Genomic DNA, 14,996 nt, shown 5'->3' on the forward strand with positions numbered 1-14,996 from the left:
GGTTATTGTTTATTTCAATTCACCACATTGATAACTATTGATTTTATTCTGTCAGCTTAAAATTTTTTTTTTGTGTCAAACATTCTAAAAGAAATACATCTCAATTTAAAATAAACTAGTACCTGTCTTAACTCATAGCTATAATCACAGCATAATATTAGATATTAAAAAACAGAAGAATGGGTCTGAGGTACAGCTCATTTATTTGTAAATGTCTTTTTTTGTGTGTTTGTTTACAATTCAATCAAATAAATATCTAAGTTGCAATTCTATCAATACTCAAAAGAAAAGTCCAAATAATTTGAATCAAAATAGTGTACTCGAACATAACCATCTTCACCTCCACTACTGTAGCTGTAAGAGAAACAAAACAGGTTGGGACTATACAGCTTAATAACAGACAATGCTATAAATTCAATAATCATAAAATAAACCATTTTACAGTTAAGGCGGTAATGTTAACATAAACCTATATGTAAGCAATGGCAAATAAAACCCAATTTACCAAGCAAATCTATAATCAACGCAAGGTTTTACCTTTTGCCATCTGGATGAAATGCAACACTGTTGATGGGCCCAAAGTGACCCTTGACCCTACCAAACTCTTCCTCAAACACAAGATGGAAGAAACGAGCATCAAACTTGCCAACCCTAGTGCTTGTGGTAGTGACCTGCATGGCCTCTTGACCACCACCCACCACAACCTGCGGCATATGAGAGAAATTTTATAAAACACAAAGATCAACGTAAAAATATTCAGAATAAATCAGACTAAAAGCCAATGATCAACAATTTAGAAGCAACTAGTATTATTTTGTAAATAGTTAAAAATGTATTTTAAAAAAACTGACCACAGAAAACCTTTTAGTATTTAAGGACTTACATGATCATGGAGTGGGGAGATAGCAGCAGAATTGACAGGTCTCTCTGTTTTGTAGATTTTCTTTGGCTCAAGAGTGTCCATATCAAACAGCTGTTGAAAATTTTTTTTTTCAGAAGATTTAAAAGTTTAAAAAAAAAAACCCAAAAAAAACAAACAACCTGTTAAGTGACATTAATAAACATGATGGCTTTTAAAAGTGCAGCTATTTCAGTTTTATATACATTTGTATTTGTTCAGTTTTGAAATAAATTTATGGAATGGAATGTTGTGGCCATGACTCAAATTACTCAGGGAAAATATAGGCAGCTGGACATAGCACTGACAACACTATCCTTTTAGATTCAATGGTCACAGAAACAGATGAACTTAACACTTCATCTTCCCTATAGAACATTATGTCTAAATCAAATTTTCATCTCTTCATATACTAAAATTGGAAGATGAAGCCAAAAGTGTTGTGTACATTCTGTAGCTTAAACGTGACGTCATTGCTTTTAGCGGTTCTTGTCACAATAAACACTTTTCCAGTTGCATAATTAAAATTGTGTTTCTACAATCGAATATGCCTTTATTATTATTTTCCTTCTTTAAATACATAGTTTATATATTTTATAATTTAAAACATCAAACATATTTTCAACAAATGTTCGTATCTTTAAGTTCTCCGTATAAAGCTGAACATACTGATCACATGGCCTCAAAAATGTCAGCGTCTGAAATCATTATTTGCCATTGTGCAATAGAGTAAAACACTAATCTGTCAGGGTTATAATCTTCCCACCCATAAGGACTTGGACACTATACACGAACATTGAAATTTTTAATTAAATTTAATATATTTTAAAAATATATTCAATTACATTCAAAGCAAATGACACAACACCTGTGCTAGTCCAAACAAGAATAAAAAAAAAAAAACTAACCCTGGCTGTATTATCTTTAGAGGCGGTAATAAACATACTGTAGTCTTTGTATGGCTGTATATCATTAATTTGCTTTGTGTGGTCCAAGCAGCCTTTCAATTTATGTCCAGTCTGTAGACAAATATAAAAGTATTTGACACTTCATTAACAAGAGTGTTTTAAAGAGCATACAGGGAAATAATTAGGTAGCATTCAATTCTTCACTATTTATTAAACTTGAGCCAAGAAAACACAGCGAGAGGACAATACCTTAAAATCATACTGATTGATCTCTCCGTTCTCATGTCCAGTTAGTATAAAATCCTCATAAGGTCCCCAGATAGCGGAAGTAATTTTTTTGGTATTCCCTTCTATAGGGATTGTCTTTAAAGGGGTGCCACTTTCTATAAAAAGAAACAAATTATTGTTTCAAACACATTTAAGAAAGAAACAAAAGATTTACTGAACATGTATGCTAAGTAATAAACCACAATTTAGCAAAACTTAAACAAAATGCATCCAAAAATTTTGTTAGGGTATTAATCTGTTTCCTTAGCTATGTCTGTATACTGTAGACATATCATTGCAAGGTAAATAATTAGGTCTTAAGCTCCACAGTTGATTAACCAAATCATGTGTATTATTAATTACTAAAACCCATGAAATTATTATTTACAGATCTGCTTTCAGAGCCTTGAAAAACAGTTTAAACTCCAACTACAAAATATATCCACATCTAATCATCTCTATTGACCTACCCATTTGAGATCCATCTCTCAAATCATAAATGTGTATCTCACAAGGACAGCCCATAGTCTTGTCTGTAGTAAACATGATCAGGTTCCCACTGTAAGAAAATCCATTTGTTCTGACTGCTGTTCTTGTTTCCAGGGAGTTCAACTGTGTGCCTGTTACAATATGGCAAGTTTAGTGCAGAAACTCAAAAATGATGATTTTTTTTGTTTAAAAAATGATACGTAAATAAACAGTTCCCCAAAAAAAAATGTGCAATCAGAAAACTGTGCAACTACAAACTAAGGCATTTGAATCTTTTACTTATAATATTAATTTTTTAATCTGTTTAAGATGACCTTTCACACCTAGCTTATTTCTAAACAGCAAGATTAGTAAATCAAATGGTTAAAGCAATTGAAAAGTAAATGAGCAAATTTAAACTCACTAGTTACTGGTAACATTACATACATTGCTGATGAAAGCTATATTTAACTATTAACATCAAACAAAACCTACCAGTTTGACAGTCCCAGATTTTACAAGTGTTGTCTGCAGCACCTGTCAGTACTTTACATGAATCCCCTGTTTATTAGTTAAGGTAAATACAACAAAATGAGAATTCAAACACCTTCGCCCCTGTTCTAGCTTTTGTAGTCATATTGTAAAAAAAAACAACACACCAAGTGATTGAAAGATGAATGAATAAAATTATAAAATTGAGGTATTCCTCTGAGAAGCAGAGAGTTACTCCAGTCATCTGATTAAGACAACACTAACCATAAACTACAATATTACTCAAATACTAGCCTAAACTACCTTCAACTTATTGAATATTGCGTAACAAAAAAAAAACAACTAAAAATGAATACATGCTAAAACTCATTTAGATATACTTAGAAAAACACAAGACCTGGTGTATTAGCTTAAGAGGCATGATTAGCATGAAATAAAACAAGTCATAAAAGGAAATACACTAAAAATAAAATGAAACTGCAAAGAGGAAGGATACAGCTACAATCAATGCACCAAACAGCACCATTATGGCCCACAAATGTGCCTAATCTTTCTCCATTGAGAGAGTACCATACATTAGGTTGGGGATCTTTTGCACTGGAAAAAATGAGATCTCCTTCTCTGTTGTACTTGATCTGTGTAATGGACCTTTCATGGCCATGGAGCATAATAGGTTTCTAAACAAAGAAAAAGTAGATCATTAAAGAATTGACATCATACATCTGATATTCATGGCAGCAAAAACAATATATTTGAAATAAGAAACTAATTTAAATTTAATGTAGACTTAATACTCTACATCTTTATGTTAGATAGTCTTGGATTAAACTACAACTAAAGTAAAGTGTTGTATTCCTTTAATACCCAGCTTTTAATTTTAGTCTCAAGCTAATTCTTCCGTAAATCCTTAATATTATAGCCACAGCTCTGGTGCTTAGATGCCACCTTCCTACCCCCATATCACAGTGAACAGCTGATGACGTCTATTTTTTCTATCCATATATTAATGCTTTACTCCCCCCTCCCATTTAATTCTGGAATGAAAAAAAAACACACAAAGATCTAGGGCTGATTCTTTTGCCAGCTAAACTACTTTCAACACTTAGCTACACAAAAGTGGTTATTTTTTAATTGCAAAACAATGTAAAATATATTACATGTTTGTAGTGTAACACTACCTCAGTGGGGATAGCATGTGCTGATCAGCCACTGAAGTTTAGCGGTTTAAGGGACTGACCCTGAAAGACAACACACACATGTTGCAGGACAAACAAGCTTGCAGAAATTAGAAGCATGTGAATTTTTTTTATGGACAAAGGAGGAATTTAGCATTATGTGAACATCACCATGTTTAATTTAACAACAATATAAGTTATCCAAATAAATGTATTTAGGCTAATTTTATTTGAGACACAAGACATCTCAATACAGCAGTACTTGTGTCAATTCCGAAACTCCCAATTCAATACCAGTAGACGCTTAAACATAAAATTATCATTAAAATTAAAAAAAAAAAAAACCCCCACGTTTTCTGTTGAACTAAAAAGTAGAAAATAAATGCTATACATCACAATAATGCAAGCGATCACTCTACTATAAGCGATTGCAAACTGCATGCGCATTATGACAAAAAATGAAAAACGTGGGGCGCCGAAGTAAAAGTTTTTATATCGGTCATTGTTAATATAAGATGTAAAAGTTATACTACTATTGATTAGATAATACTATTGAGTTTTATTAGGGAGCTTGTAGAGAGTCAACAGTATTAGAAACTGTTAGAAAATCACGACGCCCCATGTGTTTCATTCAGTCTGTTTAATTGAACACCAACATAAGTAATCAAATTAAACGCTGCATAAGTGTCAAAACTGCAGTGCTTGTTTTTTCTTCTTTTCTATAAAATTAGCCAAACAGTTGGCGGTACCGTTACATGACGTCACGCGCGAGCGTTAACTCAGTGCTAAGTGGAGGAATGAAAAGGTGGGGTTCAAGAAATGCGACTCAGCATGCTTTTTTACATTTCTTGACCCTTCTAAATAATTCGTCCCCACTGAGTAAATGGATCACCAATGAATTATGCGTCATACTTCTACAGCTGGTCTTTCTCCCACAACCATCCCGTTTTCAAGAAAAAAACCCCTGACCCGTCTCAAAATCACATCGCTGAGTTATACTCAACCTCTCCCCACCACAAATCACAATTTCTATCTGAAACAATATGCTCATATGTTTGTTCTGTAATAATGTATGCTGTCATTACTATCTTCAGAGCGACGTCATTTATGGGCGATCTAGATCTAATATTGATTTGATTACTGCAAAAAAAAAAGTGTTCAAAAGTTCGATCTCCCAACAATTATTGTGGTCTTGGATGCACACTATTAAATCTGAAAAGGTCTATTAGTCATTCATGTCAACTAGATTCTATATTGAAAAAAAAAAAAGAAAAATTACTAGGGTAAAGGAGGGCGTTAAGAGCCGTGTGGTATTAAGCCCCAATCAACACCCCACCCCCACAAAACCCCCAATAACACTGCTAATCTACTTCTGAGGTAACAACCACTGCTGTTCTTTGATAACAGAGAAGCAGAGGATTCATTTTATGTAATTTATAACCCACTTGGTCCAATAGGGAGAGAATGAGACAGGATTTAATCCCACTGCTCTTTCCCTAAAATTTCTCATCTCCATAAAACCATTTTGTGAACTTTTTTTCCAAATAGACATAACTTGGGAAACTTGACTTTGTAATAAACCAAATGAGTTTTTCAAGCCCATTCTTTGTTCCTGTATTAGAGCATTGGTTGTTGTACATTTTAACACTATTTTTATAGCTATGGCTAGAATAGTTTTATTTTGGTGAATTTATTTTGCACAGTGATTATTGGAGCCAAAACAAAATGGCCGACATTTGTCCCATTTTATCATGCTATAAAGTTTTTATCACTATCAGAGTAAAACTTGACTGATCATTACCATAATGGTTTTATTTGTTAGATAATAACTAAATCTACATGAATACATTAATTTTTTTCACTAGCTTGCATGTTTAGAAAAGTTATAACAGATACTGTTAAGTGGCTCTTGAAACCCTATGTGCAAGTTTCTCATTTCTTAGACCACTGAATATGACACTGGTATAGGACTTGTTAACACAAAATGTATTAATTGTTAAACAGACTTGTGTCTAAATGATAGAACTACAATTCTAACCTGCTAAAAAGTAAAAATTCAGCCATTTGATGTTAGCAAGGTAATTTTTAAAATGGTACTTGTACTTATTACCCCTAAGGGGCAATACAGCCGACTCAGTCCCCACCTGTTTCTAACCAACCATAAAACTTCTCATCTCTTTGTAGGTAACAGGAATAAATGTTCTTAGGTCTCAGCCAATCTGGGGTGGTATGTTATGTAATTTATGACCCTCATGGTCCAGCAGGGAAGTAAGCAGACACATTAATACCGCTGCTCCCCCCCCCCCCCCCCTTACAATTTCTTACCCCCATGATACCCAGCCCCCACCAGTTTCTGGCCCACCATAAAACTTCATCTCTTTGTAGGTAACATGGATTACAGTTACAGATCTCAGACAATCTGGGGTGGCATGTTATGTAATATATGACCTTCATGGTCTAGCAGGGTGGAGACCAAAGAGGAATGAGTACCACTGCTCTCCCCTCACAATTTCTCACCTCCATGATAGCCAGACCCCACCTGTATCAAACCCACCATAAAACTTCATCTCTTTGTAGGTAACATGGATTACAGTTACAGATCTCAGACAATCTGGGGTGGCATGTTATGTAATATATGACCTTCATGGTCTAGCAGGGTGGAGACCAAAGAGGAATGAGTACCACTGCTCTCCCCTCACAATTTCTCACCTCCATGATAGCCAGACCCCACCTGTATCAAACCCACCATAAAACTTCATCTCTTTGTAGGTAACATGGACTAAGTTCTTAGATCTCAGCCAACCAGAGATAGCATATCCTTACGTAATGTATGGCCCTCAGGGTCCAGCAAGGAGAAAAAAGGGGAAACCAGTACCACTGCTCTCCCCTCACAATTTCTCACCCCCATGATACCCAGCCCCCACCTGTATCTAACCCACCATAAAACTTATCTCTTTGTAGGTAGCATGGACTTAGTTCTTAGATCTCAGCCAACCAGAGATAGCATCTCCTTATGTAATTTATGGCCCTCAGGGTCCAGCAAGGAGAACAAAGGGGAAACCAGTACCACTGCTCTCCCCTCAACATTTCTCACCTCCATGTCATGTTATGTAATGTATAGCACACATGGCTTATCAGGGGAAAGCATTAAGGCAGATTAGTTAGTACCACCCCTTTTTACATACAAGAATGTTAACTCTGGACAGCTACACACTAGTATACTAGCTACACACTAGGCATACTAATGTGCCTACTGTAAACTACTAGACTTTAGGCCCTATGTACACCTGCAATTGTATCAATTGTAGACTGGGCCCATTGGGGCCTAGTGATAGCTAGTATCAGTTAAAGTGTGTGTACACAGCATTAACTATTTTGGGGTTAAAAATTAATTATTTTTATTGCGGAGTTAGTCTAAACTAGGAGATAATACTTATTGCCCCACTGCCCGGCTCCTTTCACCCCAAATGCTGATTTTGGGGGTATGACAATAAATGTTCAATTAAACCCATTTAAAGTATATTTAATAGACTTTGTTATTATTTTTATATTGTGTAAGATATGTTAGAATAATTTTGCCATATTTTCAATACTAAAAAATTCTTAGATTAGTAGAAATCTTTAAAAATGTACAGGTGCTAAAAAGTGTGGCTCTTAACGCCCTCCTTTACCCTATACAGGCATATATTAAAACAATACAAAACAACCATATTAAACCACAAAATCAACACAACAGACATGCGAATAGACAATTTTTCAAGGGAAACTACTCTATTGTTGTTTTTGAAACATGGCAGCTGCTTTTATTTACTCATTGTTGTCTCGAACGGGGTAGTTTAAAGTTTATTCCAGGATATTTTGACTGGTTTAGTCATGGATTGTGATTTGTTATTCAATTATCTGTTATATTATGTAAAATATGTCATAAATATGGCCAAATGAAAGAAATATTCATTAGTTAATTTAATAGTTACCTCCATCGCACATTACAAGCTACGTTGGAATTTATGATGCTAAACTAAGGTTTTACCCCATGTGAAAACCAAATTGCTTTTTAAAAAAATTGTGGACGATATTTAGAGTTGCCCTTAGAATCTCGGTTAGAACCTCTCTCCCTCCCCCCCCCCCCCCCAGCCTAAACCAAACACAGAACTGAGAACTGTCAGGATTTTTTAAGCACAGGGTCTCTAGAATCTAATTTTAATTACACCGTAAATGATGTTTAAAGTATATAATTAGTCTCTCAATACCCTTGAGACTATTCTCGCTTGGTGACATAGATTCTTCTTGGTCTAGATCTAATCTAGACTAGACTAGATCTAGATCTAATTCTAAAATTTCGAATCTACGATTTGAGTTTGAGTCTCATTTTAAAGATTTTGGCTAGGACTAGACTAGAGAGATCGAATAAGTAAAAATATTTTATAACTAGTCTAGACCTTTAGATTCTCTAGATCTAGATGAGTAACAACATTTAAAAATATACAATTACCATGGTTGTATATTAGATAATCCAATATGTGAATGTAAAACAACAACTGCCGTATGGATGTTATTTCTAGTGGCAAGCGTGTTGCACACAAATCTATCAACCATTAACCGGAAGCACTTATTCAAGGGAAGTGACTGAATTTTAAAGTAAACAATGTAACAAAAAAGGGAAATAATAAAATATTTAATCTTAGGGCCTACAAGGAAATTATCGTTGTGAATGACATGTCGTGAGAATGAAGAAAATATCAGTGAATGATGATTTGTACCATTTTCCCATAGTTACACATAGGCCTAGTCGCAAAGAGTCACATTAACCCCTTCAATAATTTTGCGTTTAGCTCAGACGCGTAGCGGAAGGGGGGGGGGGGGGGGTTGGGGGGGGGGTGCGGACCGCACCGGGCGACACCATTTAGGGGGGTGACACTAAGGCAAAAAATAGCAAAATATATAGAGAAAAATTATAATTCCACTTAATTAAGTGATTAATTCGAGTGTTAAATAGTCTTTTAAGAGGTGCAAATCGAAAGTTTGAGGGGGAGGGGGGGGGGGGCAGGGGCGCAAATCGAAAGTTAGAGGGGGGTGCAAATTGAAAATTCAAAGTTTGTCCCCGGGAAGGGTCGCTACGGCCTCTGGGGGGTGACACCATTAAGTGCCGCACCGGGTGACACCGGACTTCGCTACGCCACTGGTTTAGCTTACCCTTCCTTCACATAAGGTGTAACTTTTTTCTTTGTTGAAAGAAACAGCCTACTTAAAATACGAAATGAGTTCATCGCGTTAGGCAGTCTGCTGTAAGCATAATAATGATTGTTAAATTGATACATTTTTATCTAAATTTAGAAGTAAAAACTATATACCTGATAAAATGCAAGACTTACTCAACTCCCCATCAGAGTTTCTTCCAGGCATCTCTTGGGAGGGGGGGGGGGCGCCCCCCGAACGAAATGAAATGTATATAATTTATATAGAAAATAAATACTTTTAACAGTGTCCGCCCACCCCCCCCCCCCCAAAAATTTGAAGTGCTCCCCCCCCCCCCCGGAGAAAAATGTCTGGAAGAAACACTGTTCCCCCTTTACCTCTTTACGTCAGTTATGAAAGTTTATAAACATATAACTATTATAACAAAAATAAATACACGAAATATTAAATTGGCGTTTGGTTTTGTTGCTTTAAAAAATTGTATACAGTTACCTAAATGTAATGAAATAATATCCATTAGTTTTGCTGAGGTCTTCTAACGCGCGTAGGCCTGTTTCTTCACGAGGAAAAGACAACTGATACAACAGAGGAAGAAAACAGAACAGCGAGAATGACAAATTTAGGCCTAGTATATTAAGTATATATATATATATATATATATATATATATATATATATATATATATATATATATATATATATATATATATATATATATATATATATATATATATATACATCACTGCCCTCTAGTATAACAAAACCATATCAACGACATTGGTCAAATTGACCTATAACACATGCATGGCCAGAAAATACAGGTGGGCCACCGGGAAAAAATACAGATGGGCTGACAAAGAAAAAATACAGGTGGGCCACCAGAAAAAAATACAGGTGGGCAACCTGGAAAAATACAGGTGGGCCACCAGAAAAAAATACAGGTGGGCAACCTGAAAAAATACAGGTGGCCAACCAGGACAAATGCAGGTGGGTCACCAGGGAAAAAATACAGGTGGGCCAGGAGGGAAAAAATACAGGTGTGCTGACAAAGGAAAAATACAGGTGGGCCACCAGGAAAAAATACAGGTGGGTTGACAAGAACAAATACAGGTGGGCCGACAAAGGAAAAATACAGGTGGGTTGACAAGAACAAAATACAGGTGGGTTGACAAGAACAAATACAGGTGGGCCACCAGGAAAAAATACAGGTGGGCCGACAAAGGAAAAATACAGGTGGGCCGACAAAGGAAAAATACAGGTGGGCCGACAAAGGAAAAATACAGGTGGGCCGACAAAGGAAAAATACAGGTGGGCCGACAAAGGAAAAAATACAGATGGGCCGTCAGGAAAAAATACAGGTGGGCCGTCAGGAAAAAATACAGGTGGGCCACCAGGAAAAAATACAGGTGGGCTGACAAGGAAAAAATACAGGTGGGCCACCGGGAAAAAATACAGGTGGGCCAGGAGGGAAAAATCCAGTGTCCGCTAGGATCAGGTCTGGGCTGTAATGGGCCTATACATGTTTTGATTTTTTAAACTGTTTCTTTAATAAACCCCACCGATCTGTTGTTTTTGTTATCAGTGTTTCTTCCAGACCTTTTTCTCCAGGGGGCACTTGAAATTTTCGGGGGAGGGGGGGGGGGCGGTAGACTTCTTCGGGGGGGGGGGCGGACACTGTTAAAAGTATATATTTTCTATGTAAATTATATACATTTCATTTCGTTCGGGGGGGGGGGGGGGGGCGGTAAAAATTTTTCGGGGGGGGGGGGGGGGGGGGGGCTTAGCCCCCCGAAGAGATGCCTGGAAGAAACTCTGTTATTACTATAATCTGCTTGTATATTGCAATTGCGACGTAGGTTACCGTTGCGCGGCCGCGCAGTAGTTTCGAACTTGCCGCGCAGTCACTTTGTAAAATACAAATATCCTTGTATAACACTGCACACACAATACGCGTTACATACTAGCTTTCCCCCTGAGACGTAAAGTTGCTTGTGACACTTGAATTTGTAAGTAATGTTTCTCAGACGCTGGAGGAAAATAAAATGCGCGGTGAAAATTAAGGCCGTGATTGTGTTTGTATGTGTGTGTGTGAATGGGGGGGGGGGGGGGGGGTTGCATTTCTTTATCTCCCCGACCGGTTGGACGCAACACCCTGCGAACACCCAAACCCCTAACGCAAAATATAACTGTTTTAGTTTGCCGAGTTTTTACTGTAAAATTCGAAAGAACCGACAACAAAATCAACATTGAGGACCAGTTTTCGATGCCCGGAAAAAAAAAATATTTTCATCAGATCCCTAGGCACAAATTAAACGACCTGGAAAAACAATGCGCGATGAAAATTGAAGTCGAGTGTGTGTGTGGGGGGGGGGGGAATCGCATTTCTTTAGTTCCCCGACCGGTTGGACACACACAGTCCACCCTGCGATCACCCAAACCCCTAACGCAAAATACAACTGTTTTTAAACGACCTGTTTGATACTGCCCTGAGACGACTTTATTCAAAGACATGCACATGATCCAGGTCCGATAACTCCTCACGTCGTCTGGTTGACGGAAGGTAAAAAAAAATTTCATTGTCCCAGGTTGGTGTCCCTTTGTTGTTCCAGGTTTGAAAAAAAATAAAAAACACTTTCACAGGACAAACACATAAAACTTAATGTCTGCCAGTTTGGAAGGGAAAAAAAAAACAACAACACATACACATTTACCAAGACAAGCCCGAAATTGTGAATCACTTCGATACCTGCCCGTAGTTAATCCAAATTGAGCTCTGATCAACATCCGTGGTTGAGGTCTAATCTCCAACACCAGATGAGATTTCTTCGCCGAGTAGGTTTTGTATTCGAAACCATTTGGTAAGTTTATTGATTTTTTTTTAAAAACAATAATTTTAAAATACACGAAAGTATTAATATATAAATTATTAAAACTTTTTCCACAGTTAAAAATAACATTTTAATACATTATGTATGAATGAGTATTGAAGTGTGATTTCAATTTGCGAGAGATTCGCGAGAGAACCATTTTAACTTACTGGATTCTATTTCAAAACCAAATGATAACTTGTATATCCCACCTGCCGTTTAAATTTTTTTTAGTTTAACCCACAAGCAATTGTAGTAATGTTTTACTTTCATGTTTTTCTTACCCCCCCCCCCCTCCTCCTGTTTCCAGTTCTTCACCACACCGTAATTTACCACCCTACTACATACACCCTACAACATACACCCTACTACATACACCTGGCATTCATTGCAGCCCTCTTGGGGCGCACCTAAAAACAGCCGTATATGACATCCTCAAGGGCCGCATGTATTAGCCGCATCTAATCTTCACATGGGCCGCTATAAGCGTCCTCATGGACCACTATATGTGTCGCATCTAGCGTCCTCATAGGCCGCGTTCAAGGACCTCATGTGCCGCATCTATTGGTCGCATCTAATGTCTACATGTGCCGCATCTAATGTCTACATGTGCCGCATCTAATGTCTACAAATGCCGCATCTAATGTCTACATTTGCCGCATCTAATGTCTACATGTGCCGCATCTAATGTCTACATTTGCCGCATCTAATGTCTACATGTGCCGCATCTAATGTCTACATGTGCCGCATCTAATGTCTACATTTGCCGCATCTAATGTCTACATAGCCCGCATCTAATGTCTACATGTGCCGCATCTAATGTCTACATGTGCCGCATCTAATGTCTACATGTGCCGCATCTATTGGTCGCATCTAATGTCTACATGGGCCGCATCTATTGGTCGCATCTAATGTCTACATGTGCCGCATCTAATGTCTACATGTGCCGCATCTATTGGTCGCATCTAATGTCTACATGGGCCGCATCTAATGTCTACATGGGCCGCATCTAATGTCTACATGTGCCGCATCTAATGTCTACATGTGCCGCATCTAATGTCTACATGGGCCGCATCTAATGTCTACATGTGCCGCATCTAATGTCTACATGGGCCGCATCTAATGTCTACATTTGCCGCATCTAATGTCTACATAGCCCGCATCTAATGTCTACATGTGCCGCATCTAATGTCTACATGTGCCGCATCTAATGTCTACATACCCCGCATCTATTGGCCGCATCTAATGTCTACATGTGCCGCATCTATTGGCCGCATCTAATGTCTACATGTGCCGCATCTATTGGTCGCATCTAATGTCTACATGGGCCGCATCTATTGGCCGCATCTAATGTCTACATAGGCCGCATCTAATGTCTACATGGGCCGCATCTAATGTCTACATAGGCCGCATCTAATGTCTACATGGGCCGCATCTAATGTCTACATGTGCCGCATCTAATGTCTACATGTGCCGCATGTATTGGCCGCATCTAATGTCTACATGTGCCGCATCTATTGGCCGCATCTAATGTCTACATTGGCCTCATCTAATGTCTACATGTGCCGCATGTATTGGCCGCATCTAATGTCTACATGTGCCGTATCTAATGTTTACATGTGCCGCATCTATTGGCCGCACCTAATGTCTACATTTGCCGCATCTAATGTCTACATGTGCCGCATCCATTGGCCGCATCTAATGTCTACATGTGCCGCTATTAACGTCCATATGTGCAGCTTCTAATTACATATGTGACTAATTACATAAGGTGACATATAAAGTCATCATAGGCCGCATCTAATGTCTACATAGGCCGCATCTAATGTCTACATGGGCCGCATCTAATGTCTACATGTGCCGCATCTAATGTCTACATGTGCCGCATGTATTGGCCGCATCTAATGTCTACATGTGCCGCATCTATTGGCCGCATCTAATGTCTACATTGGCCGCATCTAATGTCTACATGTGCCGCATGTATTGGCCGCATCTAATGTCTACATGGGCCGCATCTAATGTCTACATGGGCCGCATCTAATGTCTACATGGGCTGCATCTATTGGTCGCATCTAATGTCTACATGGGCCGCATCTATTGGCCGCATCTAATGTCTACATAGGCCGCATCTAATGTCTACATGGGCCGCATCTAATGTCTACATAGGCCGCATCTAATGTCTACATGGGCCGCATCTAATGTCTACATGTGCCGCATCTAATGTCTACATGTGCCGCATGTATTGGCCGCATCTAATGTCTACATGTGCCGCATCTATTGGCCGCATCTAATGTCTACATTGGCCGCATCTAATGTCTACATGTGCCGCATGTATTGGCCGCATCTAATGTCTACATGTGCCGTATCTAATGTTTACATGTGCCGCATCTATTGGCCGCACCTAATGTCTACATTTGCCGCTATTAACGTCCATATGTGCAGCTTCTAATTACATATGTGACTAATTACATAAGGTGACATATAAAGTCATCATAGGCCGCATCTAATGTCTACATAGGCCTAATATAATGTCTACATAGGCCTAATATAATGTCTACATAGGCCTAATATAATGTCTACATAGGCCTAATATAATGTCTACATAGGCCTAATATAATGTCTACATAGGCCTAATATAATGTCTACATAGGCCTAATATAATGTCTACATAGGCCTAATATAATGTCTACATAGGCCTAATATAATGTCTACATAGGCCTAATATA

At 38.0% G+C, this 14,996-nt stretch overlaps 1 protein-coding gene across 1 annotated transcript; it reads right to left on the reverse strand.

Moving 5' to 3' along the window:
* Positions 1 to 185: 185 nt before the first annotated feature.
* LOC131935267 (eukaryotic translation initiation factor 3 subunit I) lies at positions 186 to 8,826 on the reverse strand. Its single transcript, XM_059291649.1, has 9 exons — positions 8,701 to 8,826; positions 3,530 to 3,710; positions 3,037 to 3,102; positions 2,544 to 2,693; positions 2,056 to 2,189; positions 1,807 to 1,917; positions 884 to 973; positions 538 to 704; positions 186 to 354 (listed from the first exon to the last, which is right to left on the reverse strand). The coding sequence occupies exons 1-9, from the start codon at positions 8,701 to 8,703 to the stop codon at positions 273 to 275; spliced, it is 984 nt and encodes a 327-aa protein (XP_059147632.1). The 5' UTR covers positions 8,704 to 8,826; the 3' UTR covers positions 186 to 272.
* Between the last annotated feature and the right edge of the window lie 6,170 nt (positions 8,827 to 14,996).

Source organism: Physella acuta, unplaced genomic scaffold (assembly GCF_028476545.2).
Source record: "Physella acuta isolate Inbredline_101_S28 unplaced genomic scaffold, ASM2847654v3 ptg000012l, whole genome shotgun sequence".
Lineage (NCBI taxonomy): Eukaryota > Metazoa > Mollusca > Gastropoda > Physidae > Physella > Physella acuta.

Bases quoted from the DNA above. Each gene is read 5' to 3' on its own strand.
- LOC131935267 (XM_059291649.1), bottom strand. The intron at 1,918-2,055 runs GTATTGTCCTCT...ATTTGTCTACAG, and splicing joins TCAATCAGTATGATTTTAAG to ACTGGACATAAATTGAAAGG. The intron at 355-537 runs GTAAAACCTTGC...TTTCTCTTACAG, and splicing joins TTTCATCCAGATGGCAAAAG to CTACAGTAGTGGAGGTGAAG.